We start from the raw sequence: 21,656 nt of genomic DNA, 5'->3' as shown, positions 1-21,656 counted from the left end.
GTCATTCACTACAGTGAGGTGAAATTTTAGTTTTAATTTGCACTAATCTAATTGCTAGAGATATTGGACATTATCCCATATATTTGTTGATCAATTGTATTTCTTCTTCTGTGAATTGTCTACTCAGTTCCATAGCCCTTTTATTGATTGGGTTATATATTTATTTTTGTATTAAGCTTTTTGTGCTCTTTATATATTCTGGAGATTAATGCTCTTTCTATCTGAGGTGCCCATGGTAAAAATTTTCCCCCATTCTGTAGGCTTTCTCTTCACTTTTTTAATTGTTACCTTTGCTGAGAAGAAGTTTTTAGTTTGAAACCATCTCATTTATTAATTCTTGATTTTACTTTTTGTGCTTTAGGAGACTTTTCCAGGAAGTCGGGTCCTAAGTAACCAAGGTGAAGATTCAGGCCTATTTTTTCTTATATTAGGTGCAGGGTCTCGGTTCTATTGCCTAAGTCTTTGATCCACTTTGATTTGATTTTTGTGCATGGTGAGAGATAGAGGTTTAATTTCACTTGCTACATATGGATTTCCAGTTTTCCCAGCACCATTTGTTGAAGAGGCTATCTTTTCTCCTATGAATATTTTTGGTGCCTTTGTCTAGTATGAGATAACTGTATTCATGTGGGTTTATCTCCGTGTCTTCTATTGTGTATCATTGGTCTACATGTTTGTTTCAGTTCCAATACTATGTCATCTTTTTAACTATGGCCCTGTAGTATAGTTTACTGTCTGGTATTGTGAGTCCTTCTGCTTCACTCTTCTTGCTAAGGATTGCTTTGGCTATTCTGGGTCTCTTATTTTTCCAAATAAATTTCATGATTGTTTTTTCTAGTTCTATGAAGAATGTCATTTGGGATTTAAATAATAATTGCATTAAATCTTTATAACACTTTTGGTTGTATGGCCATTTTGACAGTATTAATTCTGCTTATCCAAGAACATGGGAGAATTTTCCATTTTCTAAGGTCTTCTTCAATTTCTTTCTTTAGTGTCCTGTAGTATTTATTGTAGAAGTCTTTTACCTCTTTTGATAGATTGATTTCCAAGTATTTGTTTTTGAGGCTACTAAGAATGGGGTAGTTTTCCTAATTTCTCTTTCAGTGGATTTGTCATTGATATGTTGGAGTGCATTTTATTTATGCATGTTAATTTTATCTCCTGCTACTTTGCTGAATTTTTGTATGAGTTCTAGAAGTTTTCTGTTGAAATTTTGTGAATTTTCTAAGTGAAGAATCATGTTATCAGCAAATAGTGATAGTTCAAGTTGTTTACTTTCCTTAGAAGAAGCTTTTTAATTTAAATCCATCCAATTTATTGATGGGCAAAGACATACATGGGCTGAAGGTGAAAGGATAGGAAAAAACATATGACTAATATGGATTGTGTAAACAAGCAGGGGTTTCCATCCTCATCTCAGATAAAGTAGACTTCAAGCCAAAGTTAATCAAAAGAGACAAAGAAGGACATTTTATACTACTTACTGGAAGTATATACTAGTAGGACATAACAATTATAAATATTTGTGCCCCAAACAATGGAGCATCTATATACATCAAACAAACCCTTCTCAATTTCAATAATCAAATAGACCACAACACAGTAATGCTGAATGACTTTAACACACTTATCTCACTACTGGATACATCTTCCAAACAAAAACTGAATAAAGAAACTATAGAACTAAATACTACAATCAATAATTTAGACTTAACAGGCATGTGTAGAATATTTCATCCATCAACTAGTGAATATACTTTCTTCTTAGCAGCACATGGCTCCTACTCTAAAATAGATCATATCTTATGCCATAAAGCAACTCTTAGTAAATACAAAAAAGAGAGATAATACCCTGTATTCAATCAGATAACAATGGATTAAATTAGAAATCAATGATAAAGTAAAAAATAGAAGTGACTCTAAGAAATGGAGACAAAATAATACATTATTGAATGACAAATGGATAGTAGAATAAATCAAGGATGAAATACAAAAATTTTGAGAGGTAGATGAGAACACTGATACAACATATCAAAATCTTTGGAACACTATGAAGGCAGTACTAAGAGGAAAGTTTATTGCACTGAGAGCACTCATTAAAAGAATAAAAAATCAACAACTAAATGACCTAACACTACATTTCAAAGCCCTAGAAAAAAAAATAATCAACACCAAAAGCAGAAGACAGAAAATAATTAAAATCAGAACTTAAGTCAATGAAATTTAAAGAAAAAAAAACAATTGAAAAAAATGACAAAACAAAATGTTGGTTCTTTGGAGAAATAAATGAAATAGATAAACTCCTGGCCAAGCTAATGAAGAGAAAAAGAGAGAAAACTCAAATTACTAAAATACAAGATGAAAAAGGAAATATAACAAAGGAAATGTCTGAGATACAGAAGATAATTAGACACTATTTTGAAAATTCATACTCTAATAAAATAGAAATATAGAAGACATCAACACATTCCTAGAGACATATGATCTACCCAAACTGAATGAAGAGGCCATACACAATGTAAACAGATCAGTTGCAAGTAATGAAATATAAGATGCCATCAAAAGCCTACAAACAAAGAAAAACCCACAACCAGAAAATTTCCCATCTGAGTTCTACAGGACTTTAAAAAAAGAATTAGCACCAATACTCCTCAAAGTATTCCATGAATTACGAAAAAAAGGGAATCCTTCCAAACTTATTCTATGAGGCTAATATCACCCTGATACCAAAACCAGACAAAGACACATCAAGGAAAGAAAACTTCAGACCAATATCCCTGATGAACATAATGCAAAAATTCTCAATAAAATTCTGGAAAATTGCTTATTAAAATGATAGCGCACCACAATCAAATGGGTTTCATTCCAGGGATGCAGGGTTGATTCAACATATGGAAATCAATAAGCATAATTCATCATATTATTATACTTAAAATGAAAAATCATATGATCATCTCAATAGATGCAAAAAAAGCATTTAACAAAATACAGCACAACTTCATGTTCAAAACACTAGAAAAACTAAGGATAGTAGAAATGCACCTCAATATTATAAAAGCTATGCATACTAAACCTAAGGCCAGAATCATTCAACAGAGAAAAATTGAAAGCATTCACTCTAAAAACTGGAGAAGACAAGGATATCCTCTTTCACCACTTCTATTAAACATCATCCTTGAAACTCTAGCAAGAGCAACTAGAGAGAAGAAAGAAATTAAGGGAGTACAAACAGATAAGAACTCAAATGATAACTATTTGCTGATGACATGATTCTATATCTTGAAGATCCCAAAAAATCCCACTAGAAAACTTCTAGAACTAATAAATGAATACAGTAAAGTAGCAGGATATAAAATCAACCACCTATAAGTCAAATGTATTCCTATATATCAGTGATAAATCCACTGAAAGAGAAATTTGGAAAAATATCCTATTCACAATAGCCTCAAATAAAATAAAATACCTGGGAATCAATCTAATAAAAGAGGTGAAAGACATCTACAATGAAAACTACAAGAAACTAAAGAAAGAAATTGAAGACAACTGCAGAAGATGGAAAGACCTCCCATGCTCCTGAATAGGCAGAATTAATATTGTCGTAATGGTCATACTACCAAAAGCATTATACAGATTTAATACAATTCGTATTAAAATCCCAATTCTTCATAGAAATGAAAAAAGCATTCATCAAAATTATTTTATAAAATAAGAGGACCAGAATAGCCTTAGCAAGAGAAATGAAGCAGGAAGTATCATAATACCAGACTTTAAACTATACTACAGAGCTATACTAACAAAAATGGCATGGTATTGGCACAAAAATAGACTTGTAGAACAATGTTACAGAATAGAGACAAACACACATAAATATGGTTATCTCATACTAAACAAAGGTGCCAAAAACATTCACTGGAGAAGAGATAGCCTATTCCACAAATTGTGCTGGGAAAACTGGAAATTCATATGTAGCAAAATGAAATTAAACCTCTATCTCTCATCCTGCACAAAAATCAACTCAAAGTGGATCAAAGACTTAGGCACTAGAACAGAGACCTTGCACTTAAGAGAAGAAAATGATCCCTAATCTTCACCATGTAGGCCTAGGATCTGACTTCCTTAACAAAACCACTGAAGAACAAGAAGTAAAATAAAGTATCAATAAATTGGATGGATTTAAATTAAAAAAGCTTCTTCTAAGGAAAGTAAACAATCAACAATTTGAGAAGAGAGCCTACAGATTGGAAGAAAATCTTTACTACATGCACCTCTGATAAACCATTAATCTCTAGGATATATAAAGAACACAAAAACTATAACACCAGAAAAACAAATAACCCAATTAATAACTGGGCTAAGGAAGTGAACAGACACCTCACAAAAGAAGAAATACAATTGATCAAAAAATATATGAAAAAGTGTTCAACATCTCTAGCAATTAAAAAAAATCAAAACTACACGAATATTTCATCACAGTCCATTCAGTATGGGAATCATCAAGAATACAGGCAACAATAAATGTTGGTGAGAATGTGGAGGAAAATGTACACTCATACATTTCTGGTGGGACTACAAATTGGTACAACCACTATGGAAAGCAGTATGGAGATTCCTCAGAAAACTTGGAATGGAACCACCATTCGACCCAGCTATCCCACTCCTTGGTTTATACCCAAGGGACATGAAATACAGCCACATCAATGTTTATAGCAGCTCAATTCACAATAGCTAAATGATAGAGTCAACCTAAGTGTTTTTCAACAGATGAATGGATAAAGAAAATGTGATATATATATATATATATATATATATATATATATATATATATATATATATATAATGGAATATTAGTCAGCTATAAAGAATAATGAAATTATGACATTTGCCAATAATGGATGGAGTCGGAAAATATTGTGCTATACAAAATAAGCCAATCTCAAAAACCAAATGCTGAATGTTTTCTCTGATATGCTGATGCTAATTCACATTAAGACGAGCAGAGCACTAGAGAAGAATGGAGTTAGCTTAGATTAGGTAGAAAAAAGTGAAGGAAGGGAAGGGGAGGTGATGTGGGGATAGGAAAGATGGTAGAACAAAACAGACATTATTTCTTTATGTATATATGTGACTGCATAACCAATATGATTCTACAACATATACACTCAGAAAAATGAGAAATTATATCCTATCTATGTATGATATATCAAAGTACATAAATGTATTCTACTGTCATGTGTAACTAATTAAAAGAAATTAAAAGCTTTAAAAAAACAGATTCAGCTTTTCTCTTGATATCAACCTTTTGTGACAATCCACATACAACACACGTTTCCTCATTTTGCACATGAATCTAGGCCTATCCAAATACATTTCTCAAAATTTTCTCATCACCAACTTTTTATTCAGGTTCCATTCAAATCCCTAACATTCCAATCAAACCATTTGTTATAGCTTTTGAATTGGTATATAATTGCATTCTGGCCATTTGTATTCTAAGTAAATCTAACAACTGAAAATATTGCTTTAGCTTTGGCTTGCCAGGAGAATTTTTCTTAAAATATCTTGCAGAAAAGTCCCATACTCTGTTGGCAGTTCTATAGCCTTGCACTTTGAGGTCATTTATGCACATCAGGCAGAAATGTCTGTAAAATAGGCCTGTGTATTTTTTCCCTCTGTCAAGTGACCACATTTGCAGCCACATGTGCAAATTGGGTGAGAGAAGGCAGTATTAGAACAGTGGGACTATGGGAATTTGTTCAATTCAAGTAATTTTGTTTTCCCTTCCGCTTATTTTAATCTCAAACATATATACATCACATTTGATGACGGAGTGCTAATAACTATGCTCACTGAATGGACTGGTGGGTCAGGTAGCATCAATTTTGTGATGGGAAGCTCAGGTCCCAGGGTAACTTGATGGCCCATGATTAAATATTACCTCTCCTAAAGCCCACTAACAAGCTCATGGCCATTTCTCATAAGGCGAGTGATTATTTGCTGAGGAGAAAAGGGTCCACCCTATAGTTGACTTATACAGGCTTGCCAAAGACTCCAACAAGCATTCTTTTGTTCTTTTATTTTATTCTTTAAAGCACCACTGGATGCTAAGTCATATGATATATATAACAGAACACAGCCTCTTATACAGTGTTCTCTTGAATTTCTCTCAAATGCAGCAGTTCTTTGGGTCACTTGTTAAGTGGGTTAGTGCAATACACCCATGTGGCATTAATGGCCTCCAAATCCAAAAATATTATTAGACTTTTGGTTGTTTGAAGGGCCAGATGTGGCAACTTATGCTTTACCTTGGAAGAATTATCTTGGTATGTCTCATACATTATCCAGTTATTATAAATTTCACTAAGGTAGAAGCCTCTGAATTTTGGTCTGATTTATTTCTCATACTTGAGTAGAATAATGGCCAAGCAGTATGTCTAGAATGGTTGGTGGTTTTTCTCAGTAGATCTACTCAGCACAGTATCACCCATGGAAAAGACTAGTGTGATATCTAATGGGAGGAAAGGCAACCAATATCCCTGAGGAAGTATTTGCAAATTGTGTACCTGATAAAACTTTTAGATATGGAATATGTGAAGAAATCTCTAAATTAATAATTATAAAACAAATAACCCAATTAGAATTTGAACAAAAGGCAGTTAGTATAAGCAAAAATAACCAAAATGGGAGCAGACCTCAACAGATCAGCAAGGTGTCTTTATTAAGCAGCAATGGAATGGCACATTTTCAGGGGATAAAATGGTAACTGGTTATAAGAGGGGTCTGGGTTTTTTCTATAGGTTTTAGTGAGAGTTAATAATAGCAGAATGTTTAGTGTGACTTAATCATTAGAGAATTGGGTAGTCAAAAAACTAGTTGTGCAGGTTAAAAATCTAACACAGGAAAACAGCTATAAAACCTCAAAACTCAGAACTAACTCAGGGAAACAGTTGCAAGAGCTTGAAACTCATTGTCACTGGGATAAAAACTTAGAGCCCAGAGCCCATTTGTTTCCTTCCCTCCCAAACTCAGTGTTACTGGTGAAGGATGAAAACTCGGAGCCTGCACTCATTGCTCATATTCTTCCTGCTGGATCCATTGTTACCCAGAGCTTCACTGTTTGCTTTTATCCTTCCAGGACCCATCAGCAATTGGAAAGGGTGAAAGTTCAGAGCCCATTGATCAGTATCTGCCTCCTCCCTTCAGGACCCAATGTAACTGGGAAGAGATAAATATTTGCCTTCTTCCCCCCTCTCTCCTCCCAGGCTACAATGTCCTGCTGTCTTCCTGGGGGTTGTTTGGTGCAATGTTATTTTTCATACCCTTTAAAGACAAATAGCTTTAAGTGAATATTATCAAAGGTCAAATAATGTTAAGAGGATGAATCTAAGCACTGTTTACTCATCATCTCATTTAATCTTCATGATAACTCAATTAGTGAAATTTAGACCAATTAATAGAGATAGGGAAGAGAAAGGATTGAGGAAAAGAATGCAAGGTGTCTGAAGTATTACCAGATAAGAAAGAGAATGAAAGTTTGAATGCAATCTAACTTGGAGTATGAAGAAGTGACAGGCATTGAAGTTTGGTGGAGTTAGAACAGATGAGCCACAGAGTCAGCTTGGAGTAGTAAGAGGAGGCCAGATCTCACAAGGCCTTATAAGCAATATCACCTGCAATATAAAGTCAAATCAGTGTTCAAGTCAGAAAGTAAATTTTGTGGAGCAAGATTGGAGATGGAGAGAGGATATCTGAAACTTGTTCAGTAATCTAAGTGAAAGTGTATGATTGTAGCCTGTGCTCATTTATAGGAATGAGGATTTAATTCTAAAGTAGCAGCTGTTAGACTTGGAGACTGGTTAAACATGAGATGTCAGGAGAGACTGACAATATCCGCTTTATATCTCTGGGTAGCTGAGGATGTCATCCCAAGAATATGGATTACCTGATGATAAGCAGGCACTAAGAGGATTGCAGAAGGTGAAGTTGGGTAGGTGTCAGGTGAGATTTGAATAAGATATGAGCTGAAGAGAAAGGTTTGGTGGTCTTTGGCATATAACCTGTACAAAACCACAAAAAAATGGAAAATTTATAAAGTAAAAAGATAAAGGAAAAGAAAAAGGGATCTAGAAAAGAATACTAAAACCCATCCCTATTTAAGGATGAACCAGAGGACAGGAGACTGAGAAGGAATGATACTGAAGAGTTGTCCAAAGGTAAGGAAGAAATAGGGACATCACAAAAGCCAAAGGAAGAAAGTGATCACCCCCAAAAAAGGGGTGTGTGTATATGTGACAGTCCCCAGTGTAACTGATACAAGTTACATAAGCAGTAAAAGGTTTCCATGCTACTCACTGAAAGGCTGTGAGTGTCTTGATGGATGTCATTTCAGTGGGATGTTGAGGACAGACAAAAGTGCAGGAGGCTGAGAATCAAATGGAAAGTGAACCATTAGATGAGCTTTCATTCTAGAAGTGAAACATATCCCTATCATTCCTAAAACAGGAAAGTAATGCAAGATCTAGCCTATAATTTTTAACTTTCTCTTACCCTCCTTGGGAGAGTGACCTTAGCAGATTGACACAAGAATAAGTAGAACGTATGTTGGGTAGGCCCACAATGGCTGTAGTTAGGGTCTGTTGATGGGACTTCTGGATGGGTATGTTGGTTCTTTCTTTTCTTTGTTTTAATTTGTTCCTTTTAGATATACATGACAGAAGAGTATAGTTTGACATGCATACATAAAGTACAAATTATTCTAATTAGGATCTTATTCTAGTGGTTGTACATGATGTGGAGTTTCACAATTTTATTATACAGCCAGGGCTGGGAACTGGCTATGTCATGGTTAGTCAAAGCCAGAAACACTCTGATTCAGCTACATACACCAAATTTCATAAATACTAGCTTGTGAGCATTTACCCCCTTATGTAATCTATTGGCAGTGTGCCTTCTTTGTTTTACCTGCATATAAAAATAAGCTATGGAAAAGATCCAGGAGTTCATGGGGGAGAAATGGAGGCAAAATGGAACTGGCTGAGGGCTGAAGCTAAAGCTGGAGACTGGAGCTATGGCCACTACTGAATTTAAGGCATGTCTACTACCCTAACTGCATCATCTTCTTCCACCTGCTGCAATCCTGAATCTGTTTCTTGGGTCAGGTCTGCAGCACAACAACATAGAAATTAGACTGTGTACCAGGAAGAAGGAAGATAATTTTTTAACCTTAATCAGAGTGATATTATAATTTAGCTTCTGTGCTTATTTAAAGGGGTAGTATACTTGACTTCTGAAGAACTAAAGGCTTTAACAGACTAAAAATGTGTTCGAGAAAACCGGAAAACAACTTCCCTACTCCTCAAAGATAAGTTAAATGAAGCTATCCAATAGTTATTATCTGCAGAGCTTTTTCAGCATCTTTGCCAACCATGTAGATATATTGGTGTCAATACATAAGAAGAACAATTTTAAAATGTTTTTATTAGTGCCTTACCATTATGTATAGCAGTGGGTGCATTTTGACATATTCATAAATACATATAATATATATGTATATATAGTTTGCTTTCAGTCCCCAGTACTTCCTCTTTCCCTTTCCTCATTTCTCTCCCTTTCTTCTGATTTATTGTTATTTTTTCTATTTATTCATTTATTTTAACTGATGCACTATATTTATATATAGTTATATATAAAAGTGGAATGCATAGCGATATCTTCATAGATGTACATAGCATAATTTGATCAACTTCACTCCCTAGTTCTTCCTCTTTTCCTCCCTTCATTTCCTCTAGTCTACTGATCTTTCTTCTATTTTTTAGAAATTTCCATTTTTTTTATTCCTTTGTTCTCTTAGCTTCCACACATAGGAGTAAACATTGGAATTCTGACTTTCTGATTCTGGCTTATTTCCCTTGTATTTGCTCACACCGGATAAGTCTTTTCCAATATAACTTCGTTTACCTCTAGAATTATTTCTCTACAATATTTATGAAACCTGTGTTAGAGCCAAAATGTATTACTAAACCAACTGGACACTTTACACTTACCACCCTATACTTCTGTCCATATAGTTGTCTCCAGAAAGAATTCCATGGTACTGCAAAACCAACCTAATTCATTTGCAGTTGAAATGTATTTTTTCTTAAGGTCTACCTCAATTCTACCACTTGAAGAAAATAGTGTTATTTCTTTCAAAATGACTGAAGAAGAATATATTAAATAGCTGAGAGTTCCGACCATGAAGTGTGGTCAAACAATTAGTATGATTGTTTAGTTTGATATCTCTACCAGGAAAAGCCAATTAGTGTCTGTAACTTTTGCAAATATCTGATGAAAGATTGGTTTATGTATAGGATCCACAACAAGCTCTCAAAATATGTAAAAAGAAATTTAATATTCTGATTAAAAATAGCTAAAAACTCAGAGACAACTCACTGAAGATACATATGCATGTCAAATAAGGGCATAAAGACATGCTGGACATCATTAGTAATTTGGTACATGTAAATTCAAACCTCAAGGATATATCAAGACTTATATATTAAAATGAATACAATCATATGGAGTGGTGCACACTTGTAATCCCATAAGCTCAGGAGGCTGAGACAAGAGAATCGCAAGTTCAAAATCCAGACCCTGTCTCTAAATAAAATACAAAATAGGGCTGGGGATGTGGCTCAGTGGTCAAGTTCCTCTGAGTTCAATCCCTGGTACCCACCCCAAAATAAATACAGTTGAAAATATTATCTATATCAGAACTAGTAATAAAGAACTTTAATCATCAAAAATAGGCAACAAAGTTAATGAATAATTACATAATTTTTAAGAGTACAGTTGATTTCAGTCAAATTTTGGTTAGAGTAATACCTACCTCTGTACAATATTTTGTTTACTCCACTTTTGAGCACAGTATTCACAGAGATTTCCCCTACATATATTTTTCACTAGCAAAATTATAAGTCAGTTAATTGACTAATTAAACTTCCAAAAAACATGTCATTTTTTTTGCCCCTTCTTACCAGTGGCGATTAAGCTAAAATAACAACAAACCAACAAAGTATTATTGTGTAGGTATTTGCATACCACTGTTCAGATATCATATCTAAATGCCACAATAAGTAAATTGTTCTTTTCTGAATGAATGTTTATTGAATTCAATTAAACCCAAAGTGAAGATGAGAACATGTGAATATCATGTTAAAAATTTCTCAGAAAATTTCCTGTAAGTTAGACTTGACAACAATATGCAAGAATCACTTGCATGTGCCAAGTGTCCATAGGCATCACTGTGTTACAAAAAAAAATGAATCCTGGGCCTCAGCCCATAACCACTAAAACAGAATCTGTATTTTAACAAGATCTCCGTGAAGTTTCTAGGCATTGAGGTTTGACAAGCAGAGTTGTATGAGAGCTCCTATAGAGTCTCTGTCTTTTTCCTTTTCCTTTGATCCTCTTTCTGACCGCAGTCTGAAAAATTACTCGTTAGATTTCAGCTTAAACTGTTGTATCCAAATATAGGTCTGAAAATTGAGCTATAGCTTTTATGATGAAACTCTTATTTTTATAAGGTCCTCAGTAGAATCTACAACTTTAGCCTCATTAAAATCATATTTTAATGAGCTCAAACAAAGCCATATAAGCAACCCATTCTGAAAAATACATTTTAGATAGGAATTAAAATTTACTTCAACATGTAAGAACAGGCCACCTGTGGTACAAAGTGGTGGCATAAAGTAAAATACCAATTGTCAAATCTAGAACTGTTGATATCAACTTAATGATTTTGACTCTAAAGTCTGTAATACCCCGTGGAACACTGTGAACTTCTTTGAAGAGTGTCCAAATAAACAATGCCCAGTAGAACTGTTTTACTGTGTCCTAAAGGGAATACTCTTATTCTCTTAGAAAATTTAATTCCCCATTCCTTTCTCTTTTGGGAAAAAGCACATAGTGGTACAATTGGTTGATTCTGTTTTAGAGGGCAAATTTATGTACATAACATTTCTCAGCTTGGAAAATGATGACTTCAAAATGAATTGGTGTGACCAGAATTGCTTCCTATATTTTAGTCTTTTTTATATTATAATAGCATTTTTTTCTATTTTATAAAATCTAAAACTTGAAAAAAATCTTTATAAGGCCAAAGGTAAGATAAAAATTATTTCTATAATATTCATTATGTTTTATTCAGAATATTAAATTTTGTTAATTTTTAATAATTTATAATCAGGTTTAAAATATGACAAAATAGATAAATGGAAATGGAAAACTATTAATGACTTTTCTGTGTAGGTTATTTTCATGATGAAAGTATATATAAGTAAAATGCCTATGTGGAAGACTCTTCTATTCTGTTTGGTGATTTTTTTTGTTATACTGCTAACCTAAATACAATGACTTATAAGATACATTTTGATGAATCACAGCAATAATTTAAAACTAGGTTTAAAGATTGCATCATAATGCTTTTTATATAATATACATCTTTGATGATTCTGATGAGAAGGTTCATGCTGTTTAATTAGATATCATTACAAAAACTTTTAAGGTGTCAAATGTTATTTTCTTTCAATCACTTCCTAAAACAAATTCATTGAAAAATATAATATATTATATATATTTATATTTATATATTAAATATATATGTTATATACAATATAATATCTTCACTTTTGGTTTTCATCAAATTTAATAAACATTCACAAATCACTTACTCTGATAGCAATTTCTGTTCACTTAGTGTCCTCCTAGAATATTTGCTTTGGCCTTTGGCACTGTACTTTGTCACCTAAGCATCCCTCATTTGATGTGCATGTTAAGTCACTCAACTTTCCAGTTTTACTCTTGTTTCTCTCTCTCTCTCTCTCTCTCTCTCTCTCTCTCTCTCTCTCTCTCTCTCTCTCTCTCTCTCTTCTCCCCCTCCCCTCCTCAATATCTTTCTTCTGATCTCTCTTTTCTCTTTTTTGTTTGAGCCAGGGACTCTTAGGTGCAACACAAAATGAGTTATTTGAATTGAATATTGGTTATAACATAAAAAGACTAGGAAGACTGGAAAAATCAAGTGTAAAATTGAAAAGGAACAGAATAAATAATGCAGCTAGTCAATAGCCAAAATCGTTTCCCAACCCCAGCTCAATGGACTCTGCTGTCACTGCTGTAGAATAGAACTTTCAAACATCACACCTCAAGCTCTCAGTGCTATTGTTGAGTGTGGAAGACATTGGTGTAGGCTAAATATTCATGGTTTTGCTGAAGTTCCAAAATTATCTTCTGTCTCTTTTCCTTCATTTTCTAATCTCCAAATTCCAAATGTATAGTGGGCTCATCTGAATGACCAAATATGGGTTGTTTGTCTTCACTCTAGGTCCAGTAGGGCCAGGAATGTGAGTCTATGAGTCTCTAGCTGTAAATGGATGGAGCCACTATTCATAATCAGTAGTGATGTGTGGAAAAGGGATTTAGCTCTGATCCATCTAATAAATCACACACACACACACAAACACACACACACACACACACACACACTTTATAACCTCTTTAACATAACTTTCTCACATTTCTTTCCTCTCTCTGACTTTTTCATTTGTACAGTCTTCAATGCACAGCAAAATCATAACTAGACCTTCATTTACTCCAAGGACTTCTATGTCTTTGAACAATGGAATTGTACTTCTACTAATAACATGTCAGAACACTTATTTAAAGACAATTTACAAGTCACTATGTGTCTTAAATTTTTCATTGCCAGATAAAAAAAGATAAAGGATTTCACACCATTTTCAAGTCATTTTATAGTCCTATATTTACAAAGTTTTTTTTTTTATTATTCTTACATCCATGTATCAGGTTCTGGACTTTTCTAGAAAACTCAATAGTGGCTGAATAGTTTTAATACACAGGCTTTCCCTTTTTTCTCAAATTTGTTTATTTCTGAATATTCAGTGAAATGAGATAGCTGCATTTTCCCATTCCTTCCATTCTCCCCAAATTCTTTCCATTAATTACACAAAAATAAACATATATAAGAGTATTCTAATAAGTCAATGGTTTTATTTTAACTCCTTTCCAAATAGTCTTCACTTTAAAGTACTTAAAGTATGGTCTTTTTGTATTTATTGCACTTCATTTCAGAGCATATTCATGGAAGACATGGAAAAGAAAAATGCCACATTGCTGACAGAGTTTGTTCTCACAGGACTCCCTCATCACCAAGACTGGAAAATCCTCCTTTTCCTGGTATTCCTGGTGATATACCTCACCACCATGGTGGGCAACCTTGGTCTGATCGTTCTCATATGGAAGGACCATCACCTTCACATCCCCATGTACTTTTTCCTTGGGAGTTTAGCTTTTGTTGATGCTTGGTTGTCATCCACAGTTACACCCAAAATGCTGGCCAGTTTGTTAGTCAAAAGCAAGATCTCTCTTTCTGAATGTATGATTCAATTTTTTTCCTTTGGAATCAGTGCAACCACAGAATGTTTTCTCTTGGCAGCAATGGCTTATGATCGCTATGTAGCCATATGCAAACCATTACTTTATCCAGTGATAATAACCCATAGACTCTGCATTAGGCTATTAACTTTGTCATTTGTAGGTGGTTTTCTTCATGCCTTACTTCATGAAAGTTTTTTATTCAGATTAACCTTCTGTAATTCCAATATAATATATCACTTTTATTGTGACATTATACCATTGTTTAAGATTTCATGTACTGATCCCTCCATTAATATTCTAATGCTTTTTATTTTCTCTGGTTCAATTCAAGTATTCACCATTATGGTTGTTCTTGTCTCTTATACATTTGTTCTCCTTACAATCTTAAAAAAGAAGTCTATCAAAAGCATAAAGAAAGCCTTTTCTACCTGTGGAGCTCATCTCTTATCTGTGTCTTTATATTATGGTACTCTTCTCTTCATGTATGTGCGCCCTGCATCTCCACAAGCAGATGAGCAAGACATGATGGACTCTTTGTTTTACACAGTCATAATTCCTGTGTTAAATCCAATTATCTACAGCCTCAGAAATAAGCAAGTCATAGATTCACTAACAAAAATATTAAAAAGAAATTTTTAGATCTCATTATCTTTTCTCCATTTAGTATAAAACTGTCATAGAATATTTCCAATTACATATTTCTTTATTTTGGAATTGCTCCAGACTTTTTCAATTATAATTCTCCTGTCTTTTATTTTACTCTATTAAATCAAATCTTTTATCAATTTCTATGACTTCAAGTGCTATACCTAATAAAATTCTTGAAATATTAGTATCTTTTCAATTTGAAAACATTCAAAGAATGAATGAAGACATTTTACTGGATTACTGTTCTTCTTACTGTGACTTGATTGATGTACTAACTGCTAAAAAGTAGTACAATTCATTTCAAAATTACCTGAGGGGTTATGTAATACACCTGACAGTGTGTTCAGACTAGAAATTCGTATCAGGTTTACTCTATTGTGTTGAGAGTTCGTGTTACTAAAGAGATGAGCAGATAAAAATTGCAAAACAAATATTTTAACATATTTTATAGGAGAAAAACAAAATTCAAATGTAATTATTAAAAATTTTGACAATGAAGGCAGAGTGAAACTCCAAGAGAATGTTCTTAGCTCAGTCTGTTTCTATGAGTGAGAAGAAGTGACTTGCCTCTTGTTGTCTATAATGTCTTCAAAGGCCTTTTGCAGCATTATTTGCATGAATAACATGCAAAGTAAAAATTTTCAATAATTCAAAAAACTAATAGTTGAGATTGAAGATTTGGTGTGTATGTGAAGAAGGTGAGTGACAGAATAGGAAGAAAATTCAGGAAAAAATGAAATAGGAAGAGGAAATCAGCACTATCACAAAAGTTATTAGAATGTAAAAATCATATTTGTTTAAATTAATATGACCATGGCTTTAAATGAATATTATCAAAGTTAAAATAATGTTAAGAGAGGACATCACAGTTTTCAGTGATTGTTTAGGAAAAATGGGAAAATGACCACACTTAGATACTTTGTGCCTGAAAAATTGTTACATGCTAACTTTACTCAGACTTCACATTCTCAAATATAATGAGTGCACTAACTTTATGCCTACTCTGCCTTCCCTTGCAATACTGAAATTTCATTTATATTCTCACCAATAGCAATCAGGATCTCACTCTAAAAGTTATTCACCTATGTGTTATTCAAAATTCTACTTACTTATATCCTCCACCCTGATTATATGGTTATATTTCCCAAACATTGTTGCCAGACGATGCTTTCTTTTCAGACGTCTAATAAAAATCACATTCTTCTTAAATAACTTTTCATAAATTGTCACCCTCCAAGATTTTATACATATGTGGCATATATTTTGGATCTAAATATGTTAATATAAACATACATGATTGTGTGCAAATGTCCACGTATACGTACAGATGGTATAATATTCTTTCACTAGTGTTTGCTCACCCTGAATTTTAGGAGATCTTTTCCAAAAATACCTTAATATGCTTCTGGATCTTCCCCCTCTGAAGTTCTAATGGTACCTGTGTTATCACTAAAATGTGTTAATGAAAACCTTCTGGCCACACCTTACTCTCAGGGCCATATTTTTGCTCAGGCATATGTTTTGACTGCATAGAGAATTCATTGATACTGCAACATCCCTTAATTCATTTGCAATTGAAGTGTTATTATTTCCTAAAGTTTATATCAAATGTTACCACTCCCACGAAAATGGTATTGTTGCTCTCAAAATGACCTAAGAAGGATATAATATAATACAGGATATTTATAATACAGCTAGGAATATTGTCCATGAAGTGTTTTCTATTTACCTAGAAGAATAGTTGATATTTCTTATTCACTGGATCAATAAGCACATATACATTCCTATAATGGTCTAGTGTGATATCTTCTGGAAGGTAAAAGCAATATGTGTCCCAAATATTTTCAAATTATTTCTCTGATAAAATATTTGTTTATGTGTAGGATCCATGACAAGTTCTCAGAATATATAAAATAAGTTTAAAACCCCAATTAAAAATAGCCAAAACTTGAAGAGACAACTCACCAAAGATATATATGCATGTCAAATAAGGACACAAAGACATGCTGAACATCATTAGTCATCTTGTATGTGCAAATTGTATAAGCCTCAAGGATATATCTCAATTTACATATTGAAATTAGTACAGTTAAAAGATGATCCATGCCGGAATTTGTAATGAAGAATTTTATTAATCAAAAATAGTCAACAAAATGAGTGAAGAATTATTTACACATTTTTTAAGAGAACTGTTAATTTCAACTAAATTATGTTTAGGCTAAGAGCTACCTGTGCACATCATTTTCTTTTCTCCATGTTTGTGCAGAGTATTTATAGAGCTTTTCTATACTTTTTTTTCTACACATTTCTTTTTCACTAGCAAAACTCTAAGCCAGTTTATTGATTAATGAAGCTTCCAAAAAAAAAAAATGGCCTTCTTTTTGTCCTTTCTTGCCAGTAGAGGTTAAGTTAAAATAACAACAAAACAGCAAACTGTCATTATATAGGTATTTACATACCACCATTCAGATATTAAATCTAAATGCCCTAAGTAGTATTTTTTTTTCTGAATGAATATTAATTCTTCAACTCTCTCCAAACAGTTTCTGTAAATCATACTATAATAAAAACTATGAAGGGAACAATTTAAGTGTATGGTTCTGTTTTAACTCTAATATTTTCACTTCATAAGTATTTGAGGTATGTCTCTTCTACATTCACTTCACTTCATTCTAGGAAATTTCCAGTGAGGACCTGGAAAGAGCAAATGCAATTTGGCTGACATGTTGTTCTCATAGGACTTCCACAGCAATCACAGAGGAAACTCCCCTGTTCCTTGTGTTCTTGGTAATCAGAGGAACATACATCTGATTTCCCTCCTCTGATAGGATCATCACCTACACATCCACATGTACTTTTTTCTTGAGAATTTAGCCTTTGTGGATGGTTGGTTATTATCAAACGTGATCCCAATGATGATGGTCAACTTACTAGACAAGAGAAAGATGATCTGTCTTTCAGAACACCTGATAAATTATTTTTCCATTGCAGTCAGTATAACATTTCCTCTTGACAGCAATGATTTATGATTGCAATGTTGCTATAGGCCACCCTTTAGAGTATCCTGTGATTATGACCAATAGACTGTGTAATTTTATCATTAGTAGGTGATATTCTTTCTGACTTATTTCCAAAATGATTTTATTCAGATTAATCTTTTGTAATTCCCTCAAAATACATAACTTTTACTATGAAATTGTATCATAACTAAAGATTTTATGTGCTGACACTAGTATTTATTACCTACTAATTTTTATTTTATCTGGTTCCATAGAGTGTGCTAGCACTGTGACTAGTTTCTTAAAAGTTTGATCTCACTACAATTTTTAAAAAGAAGAATGAAAAGCCTTCTCCAGCCCATCTCTTTTCTGTATCTTTATACTGTGGCCCCCTTCTCTTCATGTATGTGCATCCTGCATCATTACAAGCAAATTATCAGGAGAGTATCTTCTTTCTATTTTACACTATCATAATTTCCATATTAAATCCCATTATCAACAGCCTGAGAAACAAGCAAGTCACAGATGTACTGATAAAAATGTTGAGAATAAGTGTTTAGATCTTATTAATATCTAGTCTTATTTATTAAAGCAATCATAAAATTATAGAATTATGTTTTGGTACTATTGAAAGATTTGCACAATTATAATCATTTCTAGATGTTAATGAATTGAGTTCTTGGTATCTAATTAAATCCTTACACCTTCTGCATATCTCATATTAGACATAGAATTTTAATAAAGTATTTATATCATACTGAAATAATTAAAGCAGACACAAGTGAAAGCATTTTATAGTTTCTGTGTTCTTCAATTATAAATCATTGTGCACTAAAATAGTGTACTTCCTCTCAAAATGACTTAGAAATAATATTTGATACAGTAATAGTGCTATATAGTTTGGACTCATATCACATTTACTCCATAGTGATAGCAGGTTGTGTTTGAGCAAGTGAAAGGAAATGTCCCCTAGGAAATATCATCACTAACAAAAGATCTCTCTTTCCACTTTTTATGGGAAATTATGACTTTCACTTCTTGAAGCAATGCAACTTAAACATTACATAGAGATTTAAATAAAATTTGAAATATAATCAGGAAAAGTATGACAAAAGAATTAAAATATTACAGGCAGGAATGTGTGTGTGTGTGTGTGTATAAATACTTTTCTTAACTCATGTGCTTCTTTGAGTAAAGAGAAGAGAATTGCTTCTCTCTCTCATGCCTTCTAAGGCCCTTTTAAATATATATATATATATATATATATATATATATATATATATATATATATATATATATAAAATATATATATATAATACAATGTACATATACAATTACATATATAATAAATGTGTGTATATGGTAATATTTGGTAATATACCTTATAATGATTCAAAGGAACATACATCTGATTTTCTGTAGTATATTTTGAGATTTATACTTTGGTAATTTGGTATTGTGATGCTTTTAGCCAGAAGCATCACTCTTATTGCTCAGGGCTGCTTTGGCTATTCTGGGTCTTTGATTATTCCAAAAGAATTTAAGAATGCTTTTTCTAGTTCTGTGAAAAATGTCATTTGTATTTTGATGGTGAATTTATGTAATATGAATAATGCTTTTGGTATGGCCATTTAACAATATTAATACTGCCAATTCAAGAACATAAAGGTCTTTCCGTCTTATCAGGTATTCTTCAACTTCTTTCTTTAGTGTTTTATAGTTTTCATTGTTAAATCCTTACACCTTCTGCATATCTAATATTAGACATAGAATTTTAATAAAGTATTTATATCATCTGAAATAATTGAAAGCAGATACAAGTGAAAGCATTTTATAGTTTCTGTGTTTTTCAATTATAAGTCACTGTGTACTAAAATAGTGTACTTCTTCTCAAAAGGACTTAGAAATAATATTTGATACAGTAATAGTGCTATATAGTTTGGACTCATATCACATTTACTCCATAGTGATAGCAGATCGTGTTTGAGCAAGTGAAAGGAAACATCCCCTAATTTTTTTATTTATTCTTAATTGAGGTTATTATGAACTGGATAGTTTTTCTTATTTCTTTCTCAGCAGATTCATTATTAGAGTAAAGGAATGCTATTGATTCGTATGTTGATCTTTCATTCTTCTGCTTTGCTGAATTTGTTTATCAGCTCTAAAAATCTTATGGTTGAGTTTTTGGGTCTTTTAGATAGAGGATCATGTAATCAGTAAAGAGATAATCTGACTTCTTTTCCTATTTATATCCTATTAATTATTATCCCATTCTTGCCTAATTGCTCTGTCTAGAATTTCAAGGACCATGTTGAATAGGAATTGTCAAAGTAAAAATACTTGCCTTGTTCCTGATTCTAGAGGAAATGGTTTCAACTTTTCATCATTCATTATGATATTGGCTGTGGGTTTGTCATGGATAACCTTTACTATTTTGAAGTAGGTTTCTTCTATCTCTCATTTATCTAGTATTTTTAAAATAAATTGGTGCTAGATTTTTTTCAAATAGTTTTTCTGCATATATTGAGATAATTATGTGATTCATGTTCTTAGCTCTATTTATTTGGTGAATTACATTTATTGGTTTGAGTACTTTGAACCAACCTTGAATCCCTGTGATAAAAACTATTTAATCATGGTGTACTATCTTCTTAATGTGTTTCTGAATGCAATTCATGATATTTTATTAAGGATTTTTCATCTATGTTCATCAGGGATACTGGTCTGTAATTTTCACTTCTTGATGAATGTTTGGTTTTGGTATCATAACTTCATAGAATGTATTTGGAAGTGTTTCTTCTTTTCAATTTCATAGGATAATTTGAGAAAGACCTGTGTTACATCTTCTTTAAAGGTCTGGTAGAACTCAGATGAGAATCTATCCAGTTTTGGGCTATTTTTTTAAAGGTTTTCAATTGCTGTTTAATTTTATTACTTGATATTGGTATATTTAAGTTTTCTATATCATCCTGATTCAATTTGTGCAGGTCTTATGTGTCTATAAATTTGTTAATGTCATCTAGATTTTTTAGTTTCTTGGAATGTAAATTTTCAAAATAGTTTCTAATGAATCTCTAGTTTTCAGGAGTGTCTCTGGTGATATCCCCCTTTTAGTCTCTTCGCTCTTTTGGTTAATTGGCTAAGGGTTTATCAATCATTTTTTATGAAAGAAACAATTCTATGTTTTATTGACTTTTTGTGGTTTTTATTCTCAATTTCATTGATTTTGGCTCTATTCTTAATTATTTCCTGTCTTTTACTGATTTTGGAGATAGTTTATTGTTTCTTTTCTAGGGTCTCTTGAGGGATAAATTTCGATTAGTTGAGATTTTTATCTTTTTAATGTATACAATCAATGCTATAAACTTTCCTCTTATAACTTCTCTCATACTGTCACAGAGATTTTGTTATATGCTATACCCTCTCATTTGTTTCTAAGAATTAAAAAAAATATATTCCCTGATTTCTTCTATTATTTATTCCTCATTCAAAACTATTTTTCTTACTCTCCATTTGTTAAAGTAGTTTGTTTTTTGCTTGCTGTTGATTTCTAATTTTATTCTATTATTGTCTTAC

At 32.6% G+C, this 21,656-nt stretch overlaps 1 protein-coding gene across 1 annotated transcript; it reads left to right on the top strand.

Annotated features, from left to right (window-relative positions):
- Nucleotides 1-14,136: 14,136 nt before the first annotated feature.
- Nucleotides 14,137-15,060, top strand: LOC124100056 (olfactory receptor 5H8-like; the record flags this gene model as incomplete). Its single annotated transcript, XM_046455366.1, has 1 exon — nt 14,137-15,060. A coding segment is annotated over exon 1 (924 nt), but the record flags the coding sequence as incomplete, so codon positions are not given.
- Between the last annotated feature and the right edge of the window lie 6,596 nt (nt 15,061-21,656).

Source organism: Marmota monax, unplaced genomic scaffold (genome assembly GCF_021218885.2).
Source record: "Marmota monax isolate L192 unplaced genomic scaffold, Marmota_monax_Labrador192_F-V1.1 WCK01_AAM20220418_F8-fsc00053, whole genome shotgun sequence".
Lineage (NCBI taxonomy): Eukaryota > Metazoa > Chordata > Mammalia > Rodentia > Sciuridae > Marmota > Marmota monax.
Note: the sequence above shows the minus strand (reverse complement) of the source record. Positions and strands in the feature narration are given on the sequence as shown.